The sequence below is a fragment of the Botrytis porri genome, assembly GCF_014898465.1.
Source record: "Botrytis porri strain MUCL 3234 chromosome Unknown BPOR_011, whole genome shotgun sequence".
NCBI lineage: Eukaryota > Fungi > Ascomycota > Leotiomycetes > Helotiales > Sclerotiniaceae > Botrytis > Botrytis porri.
This window is the reverse complement of record NW_024066085.1, coordinates 501,981-527,870: the sequence shown is the minus strand read 5'-3', so window position 1 is coordinate 527,870 and position 25,890 is coordinate 501,981. Positions and strand designations below refer to the sequence as shown.

At 42.3% G+C, this 25,890-nt stretch overlaps 10 protein-coding genes across 10 annotated transcripts; 7 read left to right on the top strand and 3 right to left on the bottom strand.

Annotated features, from left to right (window-relative positions):
* Positions 1 to 131: 131 nt before the first annotated feature.
* On the top strand, positions 132 to 722 carry EAF01_008178 (uncharacterized protein; the record flags this gene model as incomplete). Its single annotated transcript, XM_038916434.1, has 2 exons — positions 132 to 141; positions 202 to 722. 2 exons carry the CDS (start codon positions 132 to 134, stop codon positions 720 to 722), a joined length of 531 nt encoding a protein of 176 aa, XP_038767796.1.
* A 200-nt stretch (positions 723 to 922) lies between these two features.
* Positions 923 to 2,884, top strand: EAF01_008177 (uncharacterized protein; the record flags this gene model as incomplete). Its single annotated transcript, XM_038916433.1, has 1 exon — positions 923 to 2,884. One exon carries the CDS (start codon positions 923 to 925, stop codon positions 2,882 to 2,884), a length of 1,962 nt encoding a protein of 653 aa, XP_038767795.1.
* Positions 2,885 to 3,438: 554 nt separating this feature from the next.
* Positions 3,439 to 4,356, top strand: EAF01_008176 (uncharacterized protein; the record flags this gene model as incomplete). The annotated part of the gene is made up of 1 exon (XM_038916432.1): positions 3,439 to 4,356. One exon carries the CDS (start codon positions 3,439 to 3,441, stop codon positions 4,354 to 4,356), a length of 918 nt encoding a protein of 305 aa, XP_038767794.1.
* A 1,044-nt stretch (positions 4,357 to 5,400) lies between these two features.
* Positions 5,401 to 6,179, top strand: EAF01_008175 (uncharacterized protein; the record flags this gene model as incomplete). Its single annotated transcript, XM_038916431.1, has 3 exons — positions 5,401 to 5,739; positions 5,795 to 5,925; positions 5,972 to 6,179. 3 exons carry the CDS (start codon positions 5,401 to 5,403, stop codon positions 6,177 to 6,179), a joined length of 678 nt encoding a protein of 225 aa, XP_038767793.1.
* Positions 6,180 to 6,263: 84 nt separating this feature from the next.
* On the top strand, positions 6,264 to 6,693 carry EAF01_008174 (uncharacterized protein; the record flags this gene model as incomplete). The annotated part of the gene is made up of 3 exons (XM_038916430.1): positions 6,264 to 6,326; positions 6,423 to 6,528; positions 6,626 to 6,693. 3 exons carry the CDS (start codon positions 6,264 to 6,266, stop codon positions 6,691 to 6,693), a joined length of 237 nt encoding a protein of 78 aa, XP_038767792.1.
* Positions 6,694 to 8,220: 1,527 nt separating this feature from the next.
* On the bottom strand, positions 8,221 to 8,850 carry EAF01_008173 (uncharacterized protein; the record flags this gene model as incomplete). The annotated part of the gene is made up of 1 exon (XM_038916429.1): positions 8,221 to 8,850. The coding sequence occupies one exon, from the start codon at positions 8,848 to 8,850 to the stop codon at positions 8,221 to 8,223; it is 630 nt and encodes a 209-aa protein (XP_038767791.1).
* Positions 8,851 to 11,502: 2,652 nt separating this feature from the next.
* On the top strand, positions 11,503 to 12,922 carry EAF01_008172 (uncharacterized protein; the record flags this gene model as incomplete). Its single annotated transcript, XM_038916428.1, has 3 exons — positions 11,503 to 12,069; positions 12,131 to 12,195; positions 12,220 to 12,922. 3 exons carry the CDS (start codon positions 11,503 to 11,505, stop codon positions 12,920 to 12,922), a joined length of 1,335 nt encoding a protein of 444 aa, XP_038767790.1.
* A 3,156-nt stretch (positions 12,923 to 16,078) lies between these two features.
* Positions 16,079 to 18,196, bottom strand: EAF01_008171 (uncharacterized protein). Its single transcript, XM_038916427.1, has 8 exons — positions 18,179 to 18,196; positions 18,050 to 18,123; positions 17,858 to 17,998; positions 17,690 to 17,725; positions 17,421 to 17,632; positions 17,182 to 17,307; positions 16,673 to 16,950; positions 16,079 to 16,488 (listed from the first exon to the last, which is right to left on the bottom strand). Exons 5-8 carry the CDS (start codon positions 17,464 to 17,466, stop codon positions 16,183 to 16,185), a joined length of 756 nt encoding a protein of 251 aa, XP_038767789.1. The 5' UTR covers positions 17,467 to 17,632; positions 17,690 to 17,725; positions 17,858 to 17,998; positions 18,050 to 18,123; positions 18,179 to 18,196; the 3' UTR covers positions 16,079 to 16,182.
* Positions 18,197 to 18,638: 442 nt separating this feature from the next.
* EAF01_008170 (uncharacterized protein) lies at positions 18,639 to 23,105 on the bottom strand (the record flags this gene model as incomplete). Its single annotated transcript, XM_038916426.1, has 7 exons — positions 22,940 to 23,105; positions 20,972 to 22,892; positions 20,624 to 20,701; positions 20,493 to 20,567; positions 20,087 to 20,427; positions 19,535 to 20,015; positions 18,639 to 19,484 (listed from the first exon to the last, which is right to left on the bottom strand). Exons 1-7 carry the CDS (start codon positions 22,987 to 22,989, stop codon positions 18,639 to 18,641), a joined length of 3,792 nt encoding a protein of 1,263 aa, XP_038767788.1. The 5' UTR covers positions 22,990 to 23,105.
* Positions 23,106 to 23,287: 182 nt separating this feature from the next.
* Positions 23,288 to 25,124, top strand: EAF01_008169 (uncharacterized protein; the record flags this gene model as incomplete). The annotated part of the gene is made up of 3 exons (XM_038916425.1): positions 23,288 to 24,065; positions 24,111 to 25,005; positions 25,055 to 25,124. The coding sequence occupies 3 exons, from the start codon at positions 23,288 to 23,290 to the stop codon at positions 25,122 to 25,124; spliced, it is 1,743 nt and encodes a 580-aa protein (XP_038767787.1).
* Positions 25,125 to 25,890: the final 766 nt, after the last annotated feature.

The following is a 25,890-nucleotide window of genomic DNA, read 5'->3' as shown; positions in this document are numbered from 1 at the left end:
GAAAAAGACAAGGGTCATCAACTGTTTAGTAAATCTCATTCCATTTAATTGTCTATTATTACCTGGAAGAAACGAAGACCAATTGAAAGAAGATTACTGGTCATAGCTCTTGCCCAAGATCCATACAAATCATGGACAACCGTTGAGTGCCCCCTGGTACAACTTCACCGATACAGGAACTCAAGAACTAACAATGCTCAGGTACCCATCCACTGTTAGCGCAGGTACCTCTAACGGTCTCACCGTTTGTCTCTCTTCCTACTGCGACGACTCTTCCATACACTTATAAAGCTCTCCCCTCAACTTTACCACCATCATCTACGGCAGCTTCAGCCTCGTCCAGCGACGGGAGATCTCAATACGTTGTATCATCGTCGGGTCACGCAGCACATCCAGATGAGATAATTGCATCTTGCAAAGCACTTCAAGCTTATATACAAAAAGTTCAGGATGATGCAGACAGGGAGTTACAGGCATGGGAAGATGCGATAGCGGCAAGAGAATTGGCAGAGAAGCGTAGAGTAGCTCCCGGATGGTTGGACAGTGATGCTCGAATATTAGAGCCAGAGAAAAAGACAGTTGCAGGAGGTGAAAACCTTATGGATGTTGATGTGTCAACTAATGATGCTTCACGCCTCGCACAAACACCCGTGGCTGTACCAAATCAAGAGGGTGACGAACTCGATAGAGCTTTTGGAGGAATGGGATTAAATAAACCATGATTGTGAGACGACTACGAAAAGACCAAAAGATACTTAACATACTAATAAATGCTGCTTATGCTTTTCTGCTGTTTTGCAATTTGTGATGTAACTGAAGCTTCGAATGTCGCGAAATTAGCCTTGAATCTAAGGCACACATATCAACCTTCATGGTTGAGCTTCCCAAAATCTTCAATCTAGTCTCTCTTGCTTCGACCACAATGCCTCCACGAATACCTAGGGCGAGAACTGGCTGGAAAAAACCGCTTCGAACGCCAAATAACTTCGAGAAATCGCATATATGCCCGATATGCACTCTTTCTCAAACTTCAGAGAGGACTCGAAGTCAACCTCGACATCGCAAACTTTTACCTACCCCTCAATTACCAGTCCGACAATCATCTTCTGCTCCTATAAAAGCTACAAATAACGGAAGGGCTGGCAATATCTCCAAAATAGACCGCAGTTCTCTTCGAGAGGCATTGCTCGAAATACAAAAACACGCCACGAATTATGTGAATATCTCCAGGTTACAACTTGCCTTGAGAGGTTTAGAACAACCGGAGGGTCAAGAGACGATAAGGGTTGCAATATTAGGACTCGCAGATGGCGGGACCTCTCTTCAGAAAGCTAAAGAGCTTCTGAGGCTCATTTTGGCAGACCCATTGAAGGCAGAGGAGGAATGGGAGCGGCGTATAATTCATGGTGATGACATGAACCGGCCATTATTGATAAGGGTAGGACATAATGAGGAAGAAAGCTCGGAGCGGAATGGCAGGCTTGTTTACGAAATGAACATTTCTTCTCCGATGTTCAATGGCCACAAAATGGAGATTTTAGTTTTGGAAATGGAACCTCCAATAATCAACGGAACCGAACTTTTCGAAGAAACGGTCTTAGTACCGACGATGGAGATACCATCGAGTGCAGCTCGTTATACTCCAGTTACAACGCCCGTACATAAATCTTTTCTTCTGGGTCAAGGAATTATGGGCGCAGTCTCTCTTCTTTCATATCCTCGGCATGCAAACCGAGAATCCATCGGAAGTGCTGTCAACGTTGCAAACTTCGAATCAAAATCTCTACCTATACCATCTATCGATATTTCATCTGGCAATGAAGCTTTACAGACATTCCGTAAGAGCATTGAGAATGCAATGGCTTACGAGCGTCAATGGTTGTCAAGCGGTATTCCAGAAGTCATTGACTGGATGAAGTCAGGTGCATCCTCAACTCAAGACACTATCAAAGAACCACTCCTCAGACTGATCTCATCTATCATACAAAATGCGGACAATAACCTGAAAGTGGAACAAGCTAGACAATTGTCCCATCTTTTGTCTACTCGAATACCGTCAGCCCAGATGACATCACTACGTCACGAGCTCTCTACTTGGTCTGAACGTGCTCATACTGAGCTTCGGGATCAATTGGATGTCGCATTTGGTGGTCAGAGATGGCGTAAGTTGGGTTGGTGGAAGTTGTTTTGGCGTGTCGACGATGTTTCTATGATCACGTCTGATATGTTGAGCCGAAGCTTCTTGACCGAGGCCGAAAAGGAGATTATATTTCTAGCCGGACGGACAGAAGAAGCTGGAGTCTATCGCAACATATCTCTTGATTCTGACTCTACACAGAGCTCTGATTGGGCTTATACACCTGTTCACGAGGCTCTTCCAGAAGGATTACCTCCGCCACCAAAACTTCGAGATGTCATCCCAATCAAAGTGGATGAGGATACACCAATGAAGATACAGCCTCAGCCTTGGCCTTTACATATTCCCATTGCTAGGTCAATTTTAACTACAACTACCATTCCTGCTCTGCAAGCTTTGGCCCAAAAGCTTGTCTTACAAACCCTCAGTACTTCATCCTTGACTTCAGCCCTTGCCGGCCTGATGTACGTGAGTAACATGTCAACAACCGTTTACGAAGCAGGAGCAGTCGCCGCCTTTGGCATAGTATGGAGTATGAGGCGAATGCAGAACAAATGGGAGACTGCGCGGGCTTACTGGGAGGGCGAGGTTAGAGAAGAGGGTAGGAAGGCTGTGAGAAATGCGGAAACGATTGTTGGTGAAAACCTGAACAAGGCAGAGGAAGGCAAAGGATTAGATCCAGTTATCGAACGAGATCTGGAGAAAGCACGGGAAGTTATCAGGTCTGCGCAAGATATCATACGTTGAGAACCAACGAATAATTAGCATCGATGTAACATTATTGTATTATGGAATAATACGCAGCTAATTGTAAATCAACAAATAATTACGGAACATCATATGAAGCTTGTGGTAAACGGGACCTTAGAGCAAATGCATGGAACACTCAAGAATTTACTCAACAAATTCTTTCGTTGCACTCTTACCCAAGTGTTTTCCGCGAGATGCAAGAAAGACTGGTGTATGAACACTACATGAACATCTATAATTGTTTTCCCTTTTCCCCCCTCTTCCCCCCCTTCTCCCATTCAATCCACATGTCAACTTCAACTGTTGATTTTCGGAGTCACGTGTTGATGGTAGGATGTTAATCCTCAGGCAGCTATACTTCTCTAGCGCCTGGCTGTTCCAAGGTTCGTAAGCCATTGGCAATAAACTCTTGAATCTTCAACTTTGCGACATCAATTAACTAATTTTACAACATTTTGTAATTACTCTTCCCCGCAAATTATATCTTGTAGCAGGCCACTCCATTTCTTTTGTCAAAAGCTCTTTCTGATGCATAATAGATCTAGTGCAATATGTCTACTCCAGATTCAGGTACCATAGATACTCAAACAGCGAAGTTGACGAAAGCCGATATCGAAAAATCTCCAGGCAACGAGAACTTGTCAATCCACGACAAAACAGAATTAGAGCGTGCAGAAGTCGACGGGGAATCTGCAGAATCTGACAAACTAGAAAATAATGCGACATCCCAAGATTTCTCAACAGGCACAGAAGAACAAGGCGTCACTTCAGATAATGATACGAATTTGAATGAGAATCAAAATGGTCAAGGTGATCCAAGCGAAAAAGATATTGCTACTGAAGGCCCGCCATTACCAGAAGAACCTCTACCGCCCCTTCTAAATGAGCAACCTCCAGTTGTCGCACAAGAAGACGATGGTTGGGCACCAGTCTGGGATGAGACAAATCAAGCTTTTTACTTTTACAATCGCTTTACCAGAGCCACACAATGGGATAATCCTCGCGTTCCAGAGGTCCCGCAGCCAGGTCCACCGGGCGTACCAGCTACAAAGTCTGCTGTTGTACCTACAGAAATCGATCCAACTTCTCGTCCAGCCGGTGGTTATGATCCTGCTATTCACGGAGATTATGATTCGAACGCCTGGTATGCGCAACCATCGGCAGTCGAAGAACCAACAGCTGTTGGGTTAGATCCAGCCGCCGCCTACGCAGCAACTGGCCAATTCAATCGATTTACAGGACGTTGGCAAGCTGCAGAAATTAATCCAGAGAACTTCAATGATGAGAACAAGAGTAAAAGGCAAATGAACGCTTTCTTCGATGTTGACGCTGCGGCAAATAATCATGATGGTAGAAGTTTGAAGGAAGAACGCAGTGGCAAGAAGCTATCCAAAGCAGAACTAAAGCAATTTAAGGAGAAGAGAAAACAGAAAAAGGAAGAGAAACGAAGAGCGTGGTTGAGGGACTGAATATATCACAAATTTTGCATGTATTAGCGTCGCGTTTGGGTTACATAGGGACCAAATCCGGGAGTTCTTGGAAGATTTTGGGCGGAAGGGGTCTCGGAAACAGATTTCAAAGCCAAGGATGATGGCACAAATTAAAAATATATTAATCTTTATGTTCCACATATTTTCTTCTTTCGTTTTACAAGACAACTGGAACGGCTACCGAACTATGGAGACTTACCCCTCGAATACTCCGAGTCCAGCCATCAGATTTTGCGATTGTATATTTCCAGGAGTTGCATGCATAAGGTTCGGAATTTTGCCTTATTCGCAGACATTGCACTTTAACGGTCTCGAATCATCATGCTTTAGATCAAATGCGCCGGTGTAATTAGAACAGTCAACAACACCAACCTTTCATTTGGGCAACAGACTACCATTATATATCTCCTTCTGCCACACAACATCTGTTTGATTTATAATTGTTCTTGAATCTTCAAAACTCTACTGCCGATTTCAGGCTTCACGAGATGAAAATCTCCATCATGCGGATGACTTCATTATCAAACCCATTAGCCTGTAATTACTCGGTTTTATGTTGATTCGTCGAATGCTGCCCTGGAACAACATAATCATCGTACCACTCATGAGCTACCCCACCCCCCACGAAGAAACGTCTCAAGTCTGGAATCAGACGCCACGGCCTCACCCAGGCAGTTTTCTGATAGCCCTTGATCGATATTTGATGGCGACTTTTATGCTAGTGATGAAAGCCGCCTTTAGGATAAGTATTCAAACTTTGCGGATCTAACAACAATGCTAGGGATGATCTTTCGGCAAGTTTTCCGTACGAAATTTTCTCAATTAGAGGAGTCGCTAAATGGAGAAGCTATGTCAATATTGCAGCTACAACTGGAAGATCATTGGGAGGTCCAATTGGAGGGTTTCTAACTGATACGATTGGGTAGCGATGGTGAGTATCTGATGCATATGTAGTATTCTACTTTCTGATTTGTTTGTGTCAGGTCCTTCTTAGCACAATGCCCACCTACTATCTTAGCCTTGATGCTAGTAATCTGGAAGCTGGATATTACACCGCAACAAATTTGCGGCAAACAATCGCATTTCTCAAAATTACGTCGTATCGATTTTCTAGGCTCAATCTTCCTTTCTGTCTCGATTGTTTGCGGACTTATGGTCCTGGATTTAGGTGGTCATCGAATGCCTTGGACTGATCATAAATTGCTATCCCTATTAGGCATCTCAGTTGCAGCTGGACTTTTATTCCTTCTCGTAGAAGGGTTTTGGGCTAAAGAGCCTATTTTCCCTTTAAGATTGTTGCGCAATAGAGATGTGCTTACGAGTTATATAAATTTGGGCTTTCAATCGGGTGCTCAGATGGCGGTATGCAGTTTCTTGACTAAGTATTCGTTTAATTAAGCGACTAATGAGTGGTTAGATGATGATGCTCGTTCCAATTTATTTCCAAATAACCGATCATGCGACTTTCACAACGGAGGGTGCACATCTCATGCCTTCTGTAATGGAAAATGCAGTAGGAGGTCTTCTGACTGGATATATTATCCACAGGTATTCCTCCCATCTTCCCCCCCCCCTTTTTTTTTCTAAAAAAAAGAACTGCTCCGCTGATACCCCCTAGAACCGGACACTACAAACCCATCCTCCTCCTCGGTGCCCTCTCCTCCCTAACATCCTACGCCCTCCTCCTCCGCTGGCACGGCCACACCTCCTTCCTCGAATCCCTCTACATCATCCCCGGCGGTTTCGGCAACGGAATCGCACTCTCAGCATCATTTATAGGACTCACAGCAGGCGTAGAATAAGAAGAGTTGGCGATAGCCACCAGTGGACTTTTTCTAAGCGCAAATGTAGGGTGTGTGGTGGGGGTTAGTGCGGCGGGGAGTATCATGCAAGCGGGGCTGGAAAAGGGTCTGAGGGTGGCGCTTGAGGGGTGGGAGGGGAGCCAGAAGGTTTGTGGAGGTTTTGATTCTCTAATTATCTTTTTGGGGGGTGGGGGGAATTTTTTTTTGGATAGGTTACTAATTCATTTCTTCTCTTTGCTTCAGATCATCGAACAAGCACTCTCGGATATCGAATACGTACGGAATCTCGATGGAAAACTGGGGGAATTGGTAAAGATTGTTTATGTGAATTGTTTGTCTTTTACTCATGGTATGTAGTTTGGCTTTTCCCCTGTGGTGTGTGGTGGTGTGAAGTTTGATTTTGGTGAATTCTGAGTTGTGACTAATGAGGGTGATTGGATGGATAGCTGTTTCTGTTTGCGCGGCGGTTGTGGCGCTGATTGCCGCGTGTTGTGTGAGGCAGCATCGTGTTTGAGGATTGTGAGGGAGGGGGGTAGGATGGTATGAGAGTAGGAGAATAGCGAGGCTAGAGGTAATCAAAGTGCGAAGACCATCTCATGAAGAATAAGAATTATGGGATCTACACAGGATAATTCGAAATTACAAACTACATCATTTAACCGTATTTCAGTTTCAAGATTTCATGATGTATAGTCAGTCGTATGACGGAATTTCGAAAGTCGCGTTTTCAAGGCAGAGCCAAAACACAATCGTCTCCAGGACTTCTTTCATTCAGAACATTAAGATTGAAATATTTTAATTTCTACAACATTTGCCTAGTTAGGATAGGAGCATTGCGTTCTAATGTCCCAATCCGTCGCGTGTTGAAATTTGGAGCTATTGGTAGCGAACCCGTATCATCCCATCCCATCGGATGCTGTTATCTGGCTGACTTGATTTGACTAGAGAGAGGGTTGATGAATTTTTGTAGAAAAAAAAGAAAGAATTAAATTAAATTACATTTTTGAAGAGTTATCTGGACTATCTGAGTGTGGGAATCGGATGGAGGAAGAGCAATTTGTTAGTGCGCTGAAGTTGGTGGGTAATGAGGAGTTGGGGGGGGTGGGAATGAGACCTCCCTTGTATGGATAATTTGAGTGGGGATTTTGGAGCAGCGGAGAGGTTGTATATCCTCTTGATATTTTTCTAAAAAATCAATGTGGAGTTCTACAAAGGATCTCAATTGCTCTAGTGATCACATCACATCACATCGTCAAACACGAAGAATCCTAATCGCACAGCTAAGAATACAAAGTGCTTCCTCATTCTCCCGCAACAGTCCCATCCTAGACGATAGTATAATCGCGCATTTCTTGCAAACGTCATCCTCAAGGATATGTTTCTCACTTCCCTCATCACGTCTACCTATCTATACCACATTACTGCATCTCTCATATCTAACTTATGAGATAATTACACTCTTGTTGTAGAAGCGTTACAGAGTTGGAAAATCGAGTATCTACCGACCACAGCTGATTTTCACGTTTTCGCAAATTTGGGTGAGTATTAAAGAAGTTAGGGGTGGAAGAGATGGCGAAGAGGTTGTTGGGTGTGGGGGTCATGGCGAGGCCGAGGAAAAGGGGTAGGAATTGATGGGAAGATGGGGAGATGGGAGACTTTCTTTGGGTTTGGCGAAGGAGGGGAATAAGTACATGATTGAAATACACTAAGTACCATAGGTGCTTACTTTTAGTTGTACATCAGGTATCAGTAGGAGTTTTATTTGAGACAATTATAATTACACGCTTGATATATCAATTTAGTTGAGCTAAGTAGTATGCTGCCTGAAATACGAGTAAATTATAACAGAAGAATATCAAGCCAGCACAGGTTCTGGTGACTCAAGAGTGTTAAATGGGTATATAAACTAGGTAACAACACGACAAAGGGTATGAGGAATGAAGTCTAATCGACATAACTTCAAAGTCTAACATCGCTAAATGCTCCAAACCAAAGCAAATGCAGTAAGTATAAATGAGGAAAAAGAGAGACTCATAACAATCTACCACCGCCTATATTCATAAACAAACTCGGAACGCGAACGAACTTGAGGAAAGCGGACTTCTCTAGAGCCTGGCTGTTCCACTCGAATCCTTGGTTGTCTAATCTCCCACACATCTGGACATGGTATTTCGGGAGCCAAAGGGGGTAACAAGTATGGCTCCCTCTCTTCCAACTCTCGCCGTGAAGGATATCGCGTGGGATATTCGTCCCGACGGTCGACTTGTACAGGAAAAGGCAGGATGTGTACTTCTTCAGAAGTTGGTGCAGGTGCCTTTTCTTTTTCTTGTGTCGGCTCATGACTCTTTGTTCCCCCCACCGTAATACCCTCTTTCTTTCCATCCTTCTCCATTTGTAACTGTATTTCTAAATGTGCCTTCTCGTACTCCTTCTCCATCATCCTTCTCTTATGTATATGATGATGCCATTCATGTCGTACCTCTAACCCCGCAAGAATTAACGGGGCACTCCAGAGAACAAGCTTGCCAAGCTTCTTCACTGGATTCTCGAGTTTCTCAACGGTTTTGTAGACGCGCTTCCCTACGCCGGCTACCTCCTCTTCAATATCTTTCTTGAACCTATCTTCTCTATCTCGTGTATGGTGTCGATGTGATCGAGAGTTCCCTGACATTTTGTGCGAACGTTTTCGACGGCCTGATGAGCGCGAAGATCGGGAAGAGCTAGTGGAGGACTCTCGAGACAAGGTTGAATTGCTGCGATTCTGAGGCATTCGCAGATCTTTGGGCTCCACGGCGCACACTGCTGCTTCGCTCTCCAAGTATATAACGATAAGCACAACGGTATCAGAGAATAATGAGTCAAATCTGTATAGTTAATCTCGAGTGATGATCTAGTAGCAATAAAACAATTCGAAAAGCAAGCGCTGCCACTTATAGAAAGGATCAGGTTGCTATATATTACCATTTCAAAATCTGCGACAACTTGAGGCAGTGATGTTCAGCAGTTAGAGTCATGTGAAATCCATGACCAGCTGACCTACCGTATGAGTCTTTTATCTCGATACAGATACGTTGCAAGACTATGTTTCGAGAAAAGATGACTCTTATTCATCATGGTCATAATGCGCAATCAAATGATTTGAGGGAGAGGAAGTTGTTCACAATTTCATGAGATGCGGAAAGTTCACAGACGATAAGGACCATAGGCGCAAACGCGTTACTAGCTCACATTTGCACGTGCTCTTATATAAGCGACATAAGTCCCTTACAGCAGTCGCCAGTCACAAAACAAGCAATGCTGCTCATCATAAGCAAGTTCTGTGATTTGTCTAACAGTGTCGTATTATAAATGCAAATATTTCTAGTGGAATCTACTTGTACATGCTATTCGATCTCGAGCAATTGTATCTTCAGAGAAGCACCCTTCACGTGGTTATTCTCATGATATTAGTCAGTTGATCGTCTTGTCATCTGATTTAACCCATGTTTCGAAGCTCTACGGAGTATTATCTGTGTTCTGAGTTTGAACCAGGCTAAAATAGCACATATTATCCACTCACAACGGTATTTGTATATCTCATCTGTTTTTTTCTGGCGTTCGTTTACTGTTTTCTGGCCTATCAACAGGCCCTGGCACTCCGTCGCTCTTTTGAGCTCTCGTGACTACCACCTTGTTACTTATTGTCAATACAAGATGGAGACTTGCTAAAGCTATGCGTCTTAGTCGTCCAATATAGTCTTCTGCTTGCTTGTACGAGACACTTCCTTCAGTGATGTGATGCATATTGAGCACCTACCCCCCATAAAACAATATTCGACTCTTAGATGTAGATAGACTCTCCAAAATTATCCTTGTAGAGAACAGCTACAACTTCTATATTGATCCGCCTGAATAAAAGAAAAGGCTTTTCTCGTACCCATTTGAAGTCCAATGATTAACTGTTATCTAAATCCAGGGTAGGATTGGGACACCTGCAAGTGACGTCTACTTATCCCGCCCTCAGCATATGTGGATACTTGGTTTTCATTGCCTTTGCCGCAATAGTGGCGCCTAACAGTCAATAAGACACAACGCTCTACAAATTTCCCCGCATCATCGATACATGGTCAACAGCGAGCAGATACCAACAGCACTGAGTGGTTACGGGAGCTGCCTCTAGGGTCACGTGGAAGTGTCTAGAGATCTCTCGAGGTGGTTTAGACTAGACTTCAAGTAGGAATTCAATAAGGTTGTAACTGGTTGCAATTCTCGTAACTATAGTAATGAAACTAATGATTGTTCTTGAGCACGAAGCTCTACATGTAAAGAAACCCTTTCCCTTATATAGACCTTTGCACTCTGCGATCCCATCGATCCCACTCACTGAGAGTAGTGGGCGTAGTGGGATCCCACTGATCCCATTGATAATAATCGGTGGGACTGATGGGATGGTCCATCACGTGATACTAGTCCCGTGAGTCTTGTCGTCCTGTCTTATTTCCTGTCCTAGGGCTAATCCCTTGGGAGCTTACTAATCCTAGCAAGACCTCTCTTGCTTACTGTGTCCTGTATTGCTTATTCTTCTTAGGACCCTACTGTCCTAGGAACCATGTCCTATGATTCAGTGTATTCTATAACTAATACTATATACATGCCTGAGGCTTTCCTTGGGTGCCTAGTGTCCCCCGGTATACTGCAGCTGAATCACTGAGGCCTATAATACCATTATAGCCTATAAGTCAGTGATTCTACAGCCTGTTACTAATCCGTTGTAACACTGAGCTCAACCATCCGAAATACTCTTAGCTCTTGTAAGAGTTGAGGCCCCGGCTTATCGCACACCACCCTTTTTTGTAACAAAATCCCTGCAAAAATACTGTTTTTATATATAAATTAATTATTATTATAATTCTTTAATTATTCGAAGAATTGATTTGAAAATTATATATATAAGAAATAACTATATAAAGAATATTCAATTTAAATAATTCTTTGAAATTTTGAAAATTAATAAAGTTATAGGTTTTCAAAATTGAAATTTTTCAAAATTTATAATATGTAATACTTTTCTTATATAAATAAATCACTTTTTTAAGTTTTTTTTAATAATTTCAACTTTAAAAATCTACAACCTTTTCTAAAAAAAAATACTAAAAATATTTCATTTATTTTTTAAAATCATTTCAATGATTTTCAATATTGGTTATTATTTTTATAATTTTTTTTTTGAAAAATTGATTGAATTAATATATAGTTTAAAAGTTGAAGAAATAAGGGTTTTTAATGTGTTTTCGCTTAATGTGCGATAAGCCAGGGCCTAAACTCTTACATTGAAACTCACATCATGCCTCAATACAGTTATTCTAAAAGTCCACTAGACTCTAAAAGTATTCGTTTGCTCGGTTCAATGCCAGACGAAGATCTGACCGCTCAAATACATTTCCGACTTCATAATTATTCTCTTCGAAAATCGGACAGGGGGATCCATCTATATGAAGCTTTATCCTATGTATGGGTTAGCCCGGAGAGCCCTAAAGTTGTCTATATAAACAATCATTCTCTATCTATCACAGCAAACCTTTACACTGCACTGCTGCATCTTCGATATCGCAGTTTTGAAAGGATTATATGGGTGGATTCTATTTGTATCAATCAAGAAGATAATACAGAGAAAAGTCATCAGATTCAATTAATTGCGAAGATCATTGGTCAAGCGAATCGTGTAATTGTTTACCTTGATGATGCAGCAGACGGTAGCAATCAAGCGCTCGAAAGTATACGTGTTGCTGCGGAAGGTGAATCCCCAGAATTTGAAACCCCAGAAGGTGGATATCTAAAACAGGAAATCAGTGAAATGAACCAGAGGGGAGTTTTTGAACTGCTCAAACGACCATGGTTTGAACCGATCTGTGTAAGTCACTCAATTCACCGTCAATGATATTTCAGAAGATTACTAACAAAAACCGATGCAGGTTTTTCAAGAGGTTGGCTTCGCTCAACAAATCCTGATAATGTGTGGCTCTGCAACAATAGACGGGTAAGACTTATACACCGGCTTCAGCAAGCTTTTCTACAATGGTCACTCAGACTTGGTAAATCTGATCCGTCCGGTGATGTACCTAATGAGAGGAGTAATCTTCCAACCAAAACATGTAACTCGGTTATCTGGTGCACTTTCTCTAGGCGTATTGGTAGATATGTACCATACCCGTAAGGCCACTAAACGTCACGACAAGATATATGCCTTGCTCGGCAAGAGTTCCAACAGTCCTAATCTAGCTGGATTATTGCCTGACTACAAGGTCACATGGACAACGCTGTTGGAGCGACTTGTTAAATTTATACTCCCCCAAAATATATCTGTAAAGACTTGGGAGAGCAAGGAGGTAGCACTTATTGAGAGTAAGGGCGATGTCCTTGGCTATGCCTTCTCGATAGATGATGATAGTACCAGGTTTGACAGACAGTATGTAACTATCCCTTCCAACAATCGGCTAGAATCTGTGTATTACAACAAAGAGTACAGCACTCGTTGGTGTTTCCAGGATTCAGCGAAACCTATTCGACAAGGCGATCTCGTTTGTCTTTTGCAAGGGGCTTCAAAGCCAGCTATCATTAGAGCAACCAAGGATCATTTTGCTATCATTTTGATTGCAGCCACTTTACAAAAACACACACAAGTAAATAGCGGAGTTTTTGAGTCTCCACTTACCTTGCCTTCGAAACAGAAATTCTCGCGTGATTTTTTACTTATCTGGAACTAGGAGCAAATTCGAAACAACTTGCAAGGCCAAGCAGAATATGAGGGGATTATTGAGAATCATACCTCGGTACCAGATTATCTGAATACGGATTCAGGTAGAGTGATCGATTCAATAAATGTAGCACTTGTTTTGGGAGGTATAATAGACTACGAAAATGCAAAAAAATATACTTCAAATACAGATAAATATTTACGAGGGAAAGTTTGGAAGAGGAACTCTACATATATTAGCATTAAAAGAAAGCCTTGCATGGATAGAGCATAGGAGTTCTGAATGGATGAAAGCAGAAGCTCTCTTCTTGCAAGTAATACAGGCAAGAAAAAGGTTGCAGGGGATATATCATCAGGATACATTGAGCGATACGGCAAGACTAGATTTGGTCTATATGTATGCATATTCCGCCCTCAGACTATGGATTGGAGATGTCAAAAGAATATCAAATCAGATGGAAACCAATGAACAGATGAGTGAAGAAGATACGATACAGGTTGGAGGTTTATGTGATCAGAAAATGATGAAACTTTTATTAGGACAGAAAAGGGACAATTTCCAACTTACAGAAGAGGTGTTAAAAGCTGTAGCGGGGAATTCAAATGATGGGTAAAAAGTTATGAAGCTTCTATTTGAGAAACGAAATGAAGAAATAACGATCACTGAAGAGGTAGTGGAGATTGCAGCGAGCAATTACCAGAATGGACAAAGGATTTAAATACTTTTGCTTGAAAAAGAAAGAGAAAAAGTAGTCATTACCAAGAAAATAGCAGAGGCTGTAGTAGAAAGTGGTTCTAGCGGGCAGTAGATTACGATAATTTCACTTGAGGAACGAGGAGGAGAAGTAATAACTTCTGAAGAAGTAGTGGCAATAATTGCTGGCAAATTCGGAAAGGAAGCTATGACGCTTTTGCTCGAGAAACAAAGAGAAGAAGTAGTTATTACTGGAGAGGTGATTAAAACTGCAGTAGGGAATTCTTATTCCGGAGAGGAGGTAATAAAGCTCTTACTGGAGAAAATGGGGGAAGAAGTAATAATTCCTGAAGAGGTATTAGAAGTTGCAGAAAGGCGTTCTCATTTGAAAGAGAAAGTGATGGAGTTATTATTGAAGCATCGGGCAACTAATGTCATGATTCTAGAGGAGAGTAGTTGTCTGTATATAGTAGTGGTATTGAGTCATTGAGCCTACTTTAGCAGATTGAGCGAGAGCGCTACGCTCTTCATAACGCTTGAAAAGAATTCCATCTTTTCATGTATAGTTTAGCTCTTTAAACAGAGTGTAATGTTAGAAAATGACAAACTTTTAACTAACGCTATCTACAGCGCCTACCCAGACTTTAACTTTGACAATATTCTCTGCAATGTCTCTTGGTAACAATGTACCCGTCAAACTTTCTCTCCACAGTAGCAAGACGAGAATCTCAGTAGGCGTCGCTCTGGTCACATTAATCACCGTCTTAGCATTTGGATTCTTTGCTCCGAAGCGATGACGAGCGGAAGAAAAGACAGCAGATCACATTACAGAATTATTCAGAGTTCACTTGATTCTCAAACTAGAATATCAGTAAGATCAACATTGAATTTCCAATCATGTCGGCTTGTTAGCCATTATACTGATAGCGACGGAGAAGAGCTGTAAGTGCTCTCGTTTTTCAAGCGATGCCATGAATCATATAGCCATCTCCAGCTTTTGCAGTTTCATTCGAATTACCGAGAAGACTGGGTAATCCGAACGAAGTCGTTTGCTATATACATACCTACCATATTCTTTGTCTTCTAGCTGAATAATTCGATTTATTGTTCGAAGTCCTATCAGCTGTATCAGACGTTTGATTAGATCAAAACAAAAATTGATACCTATTCCTTGATGAAGTCGTGTAATTTATTGGAGATTTCTCCTGATGTCTGTTTCTTTTGCTTTTTGGAGCTATGAATAGACTTTAACGATGTTCTTCCTGCACTACGGTCCGAATCCAGATGTGATTCTCTATAGCCGGGTTTATTTCTACTCATATATATACTTAGTTACCTTTGCAACTACCTTTCCAAATTCTGTGCACTAATTTTACCCTGCTATAGTTGTATCGCTGTCGTATTCTTCGAACTAGCATTGGAGAATTCCGAGGGTATCGAGAGGCCCAAGGATTCGGACCGGTTATGTCGACGCTCATAAGTCTAGTGGCGATTGATATACTTAAACTCCTTTATAAGCCCTTCCTATCTGCAACGATGAAATGTAAAATATGAAAGTAGAGGGATGTACCTATTATGTAGAGATCAGCCCATTAGTCTACGTGGCAGGATTTAGTTGTATGATGATGTTTAAGCGTGATTGTAGATTGTAATCAGTGTGTAATATCAACGAAGAAGTAAATTCGTTCAAACTAGAAAACTAAACAGATAAAATACCCATTGCAGGCGCGTATACGTATCGCGATGCTCATGAAATTCTGCCTTGCGAAATTTGTCTTCGTATATAGTATATGCAATTTGTCTTCTGCCTCGCTCATATTGATAGGGGCTACCACGTTTTCCTTCAAGTACTCTTCAAGACTATTTTACAGGAGCAGACTTGGTCGTATCGGATTGTTCAGACACCGCTGCCGTCGCATGTCTTGAAATCTCATTTTCCAAGCTACCGGAAGAATTATTGCCTTGAAATGTCGGCTCTTTGCTTTTCATCCTTTTTCGCCAGCCCAAGTGAAGCTATATGCGTAATTTCTATGACACTAAAATTCAAGATTGTTAGGATTATTAACAAAGATATTCATCAAGATTTTCATTAATAGATAAAGATAGTTAAATCTAAGTTAGTCTAATATGGATCTCAACTAGTTTGATTAGAGGGTGGGAAGATGAGAAAGAAAGACAGAAGGATAGGAGAATAAGTGAGAAGGAAAATAGAAAAGTATAAGAGAGTCAGGAGAGAGAGAGAGTAGGAATTTGAAGGGGGAAAAGTAGAGAGGGATAAAAGATGGAATGGGAGAGTAGTAGGGTAGAAAATTGATACAGATAGATTTAGGAAAGCTGATCAAGAATCGGAATGTGAAATTCGCATTGAAAAGTGGATATAGAATTGTTAGATATCAGTAATAATTATATATCTCACTGGTAGGTGTACCTTCAGAGTGGTTTTAATGTCTCGATCAGGTTATATAAATTCTATCTATCCACCTATTTTTATATCGACACAAAATCACATTAAATCATATTTCAAGCGGTCTAGACCTTCATATAATCCTCCACCCACATCTCAAACCCCAAACAATCTACCACTCCAACTGACCCCCCTCATAACTCCAAAGTTTTCCCCCGTGACTCTCCTTCGTACTCTTCGTAATAAGCGGCGCCATCAGGGCACATGAATCTTCAACTGAAACAGCAGCTTGATCCATTCCAAAATAGACGGCACCCGCGTTACCGAGCTCGGTTTGGCACCAGCCGGGATCGAGAACGAACGCGTTCAAGGGGGGGTTCTCGACGTTCATGCGTTTGGTGAACCAGTGGATGGCGGCTTTGGAGGGGCCGTAGGCGCCGTTCGGGATGGGGAGTTGGTTCTGGATGGGGAGTTGGTTCTGGATGGGAGTTTAGTGGGTGTTTCAGGGGGATTTCAGTGGGAAGATGAGATGGGAAGAAAGTTGGAAGGGAGTGGAACGTAGAAAATGGAGAGATGGGACAAAGAAGGGAAATGAGTGAGGAATGGGATGCGAAAAGAGAAATCTCATCAAATATTAGAATCAAAATTCAAGAAATGCTCACGGTAATCATCCCCGCCGTACTTCCAATAGTAACCCATTTTGGATCCTTACTCTTCAATAATAATGGCAAAGTTGCCTGATATAATCTCACAGCTCCAAAAACATTTGGTATGAAGTGGCCTTCTAGATCTTCGATCTTTAGATCGGCAACGGTGGGCCAGGCGTAAGATACACCTGCATTGGCGATGACGAGGTCTAAATGGTCTATTCCGAGGGAGGGGAGCGTGTCGATGGCGGTTTGCGCGGAGGTGGGGGAGGATCCGTCGACTTTGATAACGACTAGGGGTGGAGAAGGGGATTAGCGGATGTGGGGAAGGAAAAGTGGAGAGGGATTCAGGGGAGAGTGGAAGGGAATCATGAGATATTAATGTGTTATGGAGTGAAAAAGAATCTATGATTGAATCTGTAGAATACCAAAGTACAATTTTGCCGTCGCGGAAAAGGGTAATCACATTCGCGAACCACGAAATAAGAGAAAAAAAGAAAAGAAGAAAAGAGAGTTATGCTCACAGAGCTTGGTGTTAGCACCAGTAGGCAGTTCTGAGAGGGCTTTCGATGTTGGATGCGAAGGGTCCCGATTGGCGGCAATGACGATGTGATCGGGTTTGCTGATGTATTGGGCTAGGAGACCTTTTCCTGTTGGGTAAGAGTGTTGTCAGAATTCTGTCTTTTTTGTTATATTGAGTTGGAGTTGGGCAATGAATGAAAGGAGGGTATCGAATAATCGGAGAATGAAGACAGTACTGTACCTAAACCTCTGTTTGCACCACTAATAAGAACGATTGTTGGCGCCATGATGAATGTGTTAAAGATCAATCAATAAAATCAATTAATCCAGAATTTAAGTGTATGAATGTATGAGTATAGACTGTTGAATACAGGTTATAGAAGTAGACAAGAGTTTAAAAACTATGGATCAGTAATCCTTAAGTGAAAAAATACCTACACAGATATGTTCCTCCTGAAAGATCTGTTAGACCAACAACGACCAACAACTACGTTTTCCAAGGTTACTTGCATTACAATCTGTATTTCCAATCATGGATATTACAAACTTACAAATCAACATCAATATTGTGCTTGATAATCAGAAACAAACGACAAGGAGATTAACAGGGGCTGGACTATTATGAGGAAATGAAGTGGTTCAATAGTAAGATGTTTGCAGGAATAATAAGCGACGTACAGATAAATTTGCCTCTTCATTTTATACCATTGGATGAAATATTGTTGGCTTGATATGTGGATTTCAATTGGTCTCTGAGGGTTGAAGGAAGGAGAGCTGAAGAGTATATACATATACCCGGCTATAAGCCCCACTATCTAACTAGAGGGCTGAGCAACGAGCTCGGTCGTTTAGGGTTGAGAGAGTGCTTACTTTGAACGGGATGCGGGTTGCTTATCTGTTCCCCCGCGCCGCCCACTGTGACTGTGTAGTGGGGTTGGGGCTTACTGGGTACGATTACTTATTATTTGTTGCATGACTTAAGGAGTTTAGGAAATGTACAAGATATACCTATTGAGAGGTACTTCCTCTAGAAGAAGCCGCTGTGGAATAAGACTCTGAGATTTTGTTGGTAAAATATTATGGAATTTTCAAGTGATTGAAGTCATTTGTAGATGACTATCTAGGTGTTAGACATTAGACTCAGGTGAGGGAACATATGGCGTGATTCTTGAGCTTCCAATATGGGGACTCATCGATCAGATGATTTCACGGATAGTTAGCGAAAAGTTGCAGGCAGACTTTGCAAACTTAAACTTAAACATACTGCAGTATTGTGTCTAAATATACATTATCGCTTGAACGAGGCTCAAATCAAATCTCTATTCCTCCATTTCATTTTCATTTCAATCAATAAATATTAGGAATCAAAACATATCTATGAATCATAAAATCAACTTTCCAATTCTGTAACCACAATAATTCTATAGAATGGCCTCGACAAACTAAAGAACCCCAAAACTCAACCACTCTTCGTAAGCGGAGGCATCTTCGCCACAATCTTCTCACACAAAGAAGTGAGAGAACTAGCATTAGTAATATCAAGCGTCGTCAATTCAGCCCCCAATTCCATCCTCACCCAATTCCGGAACTCGACTGCCGACAATGAATCAAGTCCATACACTGACAAAGGCTTCCCTACTTCCATCGGCTCATCCAATCTCAACATCTTCGTGAATTGCATGTTGACAACTTCAACTGCCGCTGCGACCATAGGAACAGCCTCAGCACCAGAACGATAGAGAAGCAGGAAAACTTGAAGTTCCTTTGAACTATCATCCGCGCTTCCTTTTCCGGAACCACTAGAATCCGTATTTGCGAAGAGATGGCCAAATCGAGCATCTCGGATAAGAGGCGAGTCGTCTGGAAGAGGTACCGCAATACCAGTGATGAGCTGGGCGGAACTCGCTTTGTTGATTGGGCAAACTTGTTGGAAGATGGAGTAGCTGAGAATTTTTCGAAGAATTTGTTCGTTAATGCCTGTCCATTGTCTGTCATCGAAATGACTTGTCATTCCGCCTTGCTCGGCTACATATCCGACATCCTGTATTACACCGAGATCTACAGCATTGGCTGGGAGATTAAGAGATTGTCTGTAACTAGCAAAGGCATCCATGAAGACGTTTCCGGCTGAATAATTGGCTTGCCCTTTCTGTCCGATGACACCAGAAATACTCGAGAGCATGGTGAAAAAATCGAGGGGGGTTTCTTGCTCTAAAGCTACATTGTGTAGATTCCAGGTTCCTTGCACTTTACTCGATACTGTGGTGTGGTAATCTTCAATTGTCATGATCTCGAAAGGTTTATCCTATTCAAATTAGTACATTCCAAAGCAATCCCAAGACGGATTTTACTAACCCTCAAAACCATAGCTCCTTGAATTACACCTCCGATCGGCTTGTTCGCAGCTTTGAAGGCATTTTTCACATCGTCAATACTCGACACATCACCTTTGGCCTCTTGGATCTCACACCCGAGAGCCTTGCAATTCAAGACTGTACCTTGAGATTTCTGATCCGAGCACCCACTCCGTAACATGGAGATAATGTGTTTAGCTCCATTGCGTGCCATATGGACTGCAAGACTTCCGCAGAGACCCTTGAGACCGCCAACAATAAGATAAGAGACGTCGTGTCGAAGACGAAGTTTCTTGGTTGGTGGGCGTACTGGAAGTTCGATAGAGGCGTTCTCTTCTCTCGTAATCACAATCTTTCCGATATGACGTCCGCTACGCATAAATGCAAAGGAAGCTGCGATATCGTCGAATGGAAAGGTTGTGATTGGATGAACGGGACCGATGTGGCCAGCTTCCAAAAGATCGAATATCCGTGTCAAAAGTCTAGGTGAATTGTGAGTAATCATCTACCATAGAAAGAGATGGAATATGATAAAGAATCAGAGAACACTCACTTGGCAATAAGTTTATCAGTGATGTGCTTCGTGTACGAGAAATCCACAGCTTTAAACGAACAATTACGATCGAATGGCTCCATGGAAAGGTAACTGCGGGCAACCATATCCTTTTTACCAATCTCGATCATGCTTCCGCCATCAGCACAGATTCTCCACGATGCGTCCAATAGTTCGCCTGTGAGTGAATTGATGATGACGTCGATTCCTTTGCCATCAGTGACCTCCATGATCTCAGATGCGAATTTTGTATTTCGAGATGAAAACATGTGGTCGTGAGGGATTCCATATTTTTCAGATAAGAGCTGTCGCTTCTCTTCGGTCCCGACAGTTACAAAGATCTGTTTTTTTAAATGTTAATATGACACTTAAGGTTTGATGTTTGGTGATAAATGGAATTAATTACCTCTGCACCGATGTATTGACAAAGTTGGATGCAAGAGAGACCGACACCTCCAGTGGCGGAATGGATCAATACAGACTAAATTATCAGGTTAACTATGAAGATATGAGATCAGCAGAAATGGATTGACAAACCTGGCCCTTTTGTAGATTTCCAATATTGAAAAGAGAGTAAATTGAAGTCAAATAAACAAGCGGGATTGTAGCAGCGTCCTATATGACACTGCTGTACTAGCATACCCTTTTAGACGGGAATCAGTCCGGTCGTACGACGTGGCTTGGGAGGGGTGATGATATCACGCACATATACTGCAACCCAACCTTTTCCCTGATAAATTTATTAACAGATTACTTAATTTAGCCTAATCTTGAACTAAGATAAACATAAGAAGTAATCACATAGATATATAAGATCCATCACATAATCTATAATTTACTTTCCCTCCCCCTTTCACCTTCCCCATCCCCCTCCAACTCACAAACCAGAATCCCTACACCCACATTCTCTCCTTCCTCCTTCTCTTCCCATCGATCCTCTTCTCCATCCCCAAAAACCCACTTCACAACCCCATCTTTCTGACTCCTAACTTCAACTTCCATTTTCATCTGTCTAATCACACAGATTGTGTGACCAGCTACTATCTGATCTCCTTTCTCTACGCAGATTTCGATGAGTTTTCCCGGGAAGGGTGTTGTTATATGGTTTGAATTTTGGGGGTTACCTAGACGGTGGGAAGATTGTTGGGAGCTGGGAGTAGAGGAGGATGAGGTGAGGGAGAGTGTGTAGGGAGTTGGTTTTGTGGTGGTGGAGGGAGAAGCGAATATGATGTTGGCTTTGAGCGAAGAAGGAAAGTTATTGGTGAGGATGCGGGTTATTTGCATATGATATGGTATCGGCGTTGAATCTCCGGGTTTTGCATTCGAATTGAACGATTCATCAGGAGTAAGTTCAATATTCCAGGCATCTCTCGGACGGAACACCACACTCGATGAAGATGGTAAAGGTGGTATTGAGCTCGTCAAGACCGGTACTGCAGAATTCTTCAAGCCCTCGCTTATCTTCTTGGCGGGTCTGAGCAACACCGGTAAATTTTTCTCCAACCATCTCGTATCACACTCTTGCTTCTCAAACGCATCATTATCAATGATGGCTCTTAATAAGTCCAGATTACTTTCAATTCCGATGATAACTGTATCTTCTAACGCTCGTTTAGCTCTCGCGACGACATCTTGCCAGGTAGGTGCAGTAATGATCAGCTTTGCCAGTAGACTATCGAAATCTGTGCCGATGATTGCGGGGATTGAAGGGTGCAAATGTGTGTCTACTCGAATACCGTTTCCTGAGGGAAAGTAAAAAGATGAGACTTTTCCCGGACTGAGTGAGAAGTTTTGAGAGGGGGATTCGGCTGTAATGCGGAGTTGCAGGGAGTGGATATGAGGCGGGGCTAATGGGGATGAAGGGAGAGATTGCGGGAGAAGTGATAAGAGGGAACATCCTTGGGCGAGAAGAAGTTGAACTTTAACTAGGTCGATCCCAGAGGCTAGACATTCGGTAATACTGTGTTCGACTTGTAAACGCGGATTGATTTCCAGAAAATAGAATTCTGGTGGTGATTGCCGGACCAGAAATTCGAAAGTTCCAAGCGAGTAATAATTCACTTTTCTAGCCATCCTCAATGCGCTTTCGATGACCTTCTCCACAGCCAGCCTGTCGGTAATTGAACAAGGAGCAAACTCCACCACTTTTTGAAACCGCCTCTGGATACTACACTCCCTCTCCCAAAGATGTCTTACTCCTCCTTGGCCATCGCCAATGATTTGTACTTCCACATGTCTATATCCATCCACAGCCGCTTTCTCTGCAAATACTTTCTTGCTTGGACTTTCTCTCAATGCTGCTTTTAACATCCCTTGCAGCTCATCTTCTTGTGTCACAATCCTAATACCCCGACCTCCCCCTCCATCTACTGCTTTAATGATAATAGGATAACCGACTTTTGAAGCAAATTCCTGGAGTTGAGTCACATCATCTGTGGGTACCTGAAGGGCTGGGAGAATAGGAACGTGACACTCCTGTGCAAGATTTCTCGCCATCAATTTATCACCTGTTCTTTCTAAAATTCGAAATCCAGGTCCGACAACAACCGCGTTGGCTTCTCTCCACATTCTTTCTGTAAACTCGGCAGATTCTGAGAGAAATCCATAACCTGGATGAATAGCATCGATATTGTGCTTTTGAACAATAGAGCTTAGAGTTGAGATATCGAGATATGAAGATGGAGATGGAAGTTGAATGGAATGGGTTGAGTTGAGAGTGTGTGATGAGTCGTTGGTGGTGTAAAGGGTGTAGGTTTCTATATTCAGTTCGCGTGCTGTGGATAGAATACGCGTTGCTATTTCTCCTCTTTTGGGGGTTAGTTTAAGGGGAGATAAGAGGGGGCTGGCGACTACCTATTTGCTATGAGGAGTCGCTTGATAGGGCGGAAGGGTTGTTGTGACATATTTTCTGAGTTCTACACAGAAATCTTGAATGATATCGAGCTGTATTCTCTGCGACCGAAAGTGAAAGCTAACTGAATTGTAAACTTATAATCATTGAAGCATCCTCGATGTTCGAGAAATCGCCGAGCTCCAAGATGTGGTTAATCTTCCCCACAAAACACGGGGCGGGGGGGTAAGCCGAGGTCCAAATAATGTAGATCATTAGATCTCCATCAACAAGCTCTCGAATGTTTACTTTTACTTTTACAAATTGGTATCAAAGAATGAAGTCTGAAAACCAACTATCATCACATCAATATGACAAACAATAAGAAAGAGCAAAACTCTTCAAAAATCGCGTCAGATCGAATATCTCAGGTCGCCGGTCATATCTCTAACACATCCAGTAAGCGTCGAGGGCTCAAAACAAAAAATGATCTACCAGCCGACTACTCAGATATTCTCGGGACTATATCCTCCTTGCAGAAAATAGCCCAAACACCTGATCTCTCAAACAAAGGGTATATCCGACAAAAGCAAGCCGGTAAACTCTGGGTTCGAGAACGAGTTCTTCAATTACTTGACGCAGATAGTTTTCGTGAAGTAGGTTCTATTTCCGGGACCGTTTCGTGGAAAAAGCTAGACCCTGCAGAAAATAAAGGGAAGAGAGAAGAACCAATTTCTTACACACCAAGTAACAATGTACAAGGTTTTGGCTTATTGAGAGGAAGAAAAATATTATTTACGGCGGATGATTTCAGTATTCGTGCTGGACATGCCGATGGTGCATTGACGGAAAAAACGATTTATATGGAAAAATTGGCTGTTGCTTTGAGATTACCTATTGTCAAATTGGTGGATGGCTCTTCGGGTGGAGGGTCTGTGACAACTATTAGGAAAGAGGGATTTTCGTATATACCGCCTATGCCATCTTTTAATCATGTGGTTGAACAGTTGAATATGGGGATTCCCAATCTAGGAGCTGTGTTGGGACCGGCTATTGGGCTTGGAGCTGCGAGAGTTGTTTCGTGTCATTTTTCTGTGATGGCTGCGGATGTTGGGGCGTTGTTTAATGCTGGACCGAAAGTTGTTGCTGGTGAGTGCGTTGTATTGGCGAAAGGAAAATGCTAATCATGAGCAGGTGCAACCTTTGAGGAAGGACTTACCTTTACAGATCTTGGTGGCCCAAGTATGCACTGTACAAATGGCACCATTGATAATATGGCAGGAACTGAACAAGAATGTTTTGAACAATTGAGGACGGTTTTGAGCTTTTTACCAAACTCTGGTGCTTCTTTACCTCCAATTCTAAATAGTGAAGACCCGGCTGATCGACTTTGTGAAAGTCTACGGACAATCATTCCACGTCGAAAAGCAAGAATGTATGATCCTAGAAAAATTATAACGACTGTAGTCGATGCAGAAAGTTGGTTCGAGATCGGAGCACTATGGGGAACCACTGCAATTGTTGGTCTTGCCAGACTGTCTGGTAGACCCGTTGGAATCATATCTCTGAATTGCGAGATAAATGCTGGAGCACTTGATGCTGCTGGAAGTCAAAAGATCACTCGACATCTCAAATTTTGCGATGTTTTCAATATACCTATACTCCAATTTGTCGATATTCCAGGGTATGCAATTGGAACAGTTGCAGAACGAGCAGCTACAATGAGGCATGGGGTAGCACTGGGGACAACATATTATTCTACAACGACTCCAGTGTTTAGTGTTGTGACGAGGAAAGTGTATGGGGTAGCTGGTGGGATCATGCTCGATTGTAGAGATCCTCGTTTCCGAGTGGCTTGGCCAAGTGGAGAATGGGGAAGTCTTCCATTAGATGGAGGTATTGAAGTTGGACATGCTGCAGAATTGAAAGCAGCAGAAGCCAACGGAAAACGAGAGGAAAGATATAAAGAGTTGGAAGAAGAATATACTCGATTGATTAATCCAGTTAGAACAGCGAATGCGTTCGGAGTCGAAGAGATTATAGATCCTGCTGTTACAAGACAGATAGTTTGTGAATGGTTGAAGCATGTGTGAGTACCTCTTCTGCCATTATTTGTGGTATTGACTAATGACATGCAGATATGAGGAACTGTTGCCCATCAGACTGTTAGATCGAGCGAATGGGAGAATTCATCCCATCTTTTACTGAATTTGAGACGTCGTTGCCACTGAGAGTTCATTTCCATTCCAAGCTGCTCGAATACTGACCCGGCTAAATTGTGCGCCACACACCAACAATTGATGGATTCGTAGACAATCCAGATTCTCACTCTTTGGGCACGTGCGATGGCACTGTCCCTGCATCGAATGTTCTTCAGTTCTCCAGCTTCTCTGGTCCACACGTTCCCATGCATTTGGTGGCGTAGGTGGTACATAAGTGGCTTGTCTGTCCTGTTGGCTAAGAGAACAACGTATCCCGAGGTCTTATGAAGATCACAACCTATGAAACCTGACTCATCTTGTACCGAAGCTCCAGCTGTACTTGATATGTTGATGTGGCTCAAATTTGACGTTATAATAATCTAATCGACGTGACCATCCGATAGTTTCGCCAACACATTGTATATCAACCCAAAGTAGATCTCACCCTTGGAAGATAATCAGGGCAAATCAGACTGTCCTGTCCAGAGAATTCTCACGAACCAGTTTCGACACAGGGGAAAGGATATGGTTACCATAAAAAGGAATCATTTATTTTGGTACCTGAATCCTGATATTGGTCGTTCAAGGTCAACCCGGCATACGTCACTCACTGGTGGTAAGCGAGTGAGGCAATTCCAAGATCTATAAGGTTACCCAAGTTCCGCATTTTAAATCGTGAATATTTACCCCCTCCACCAAGACTTTCTTTTCTCCACAAGAAAAGCAACCATACTCTGACATATTTTTGAAAATATTGCATTTGTGAAGTTATT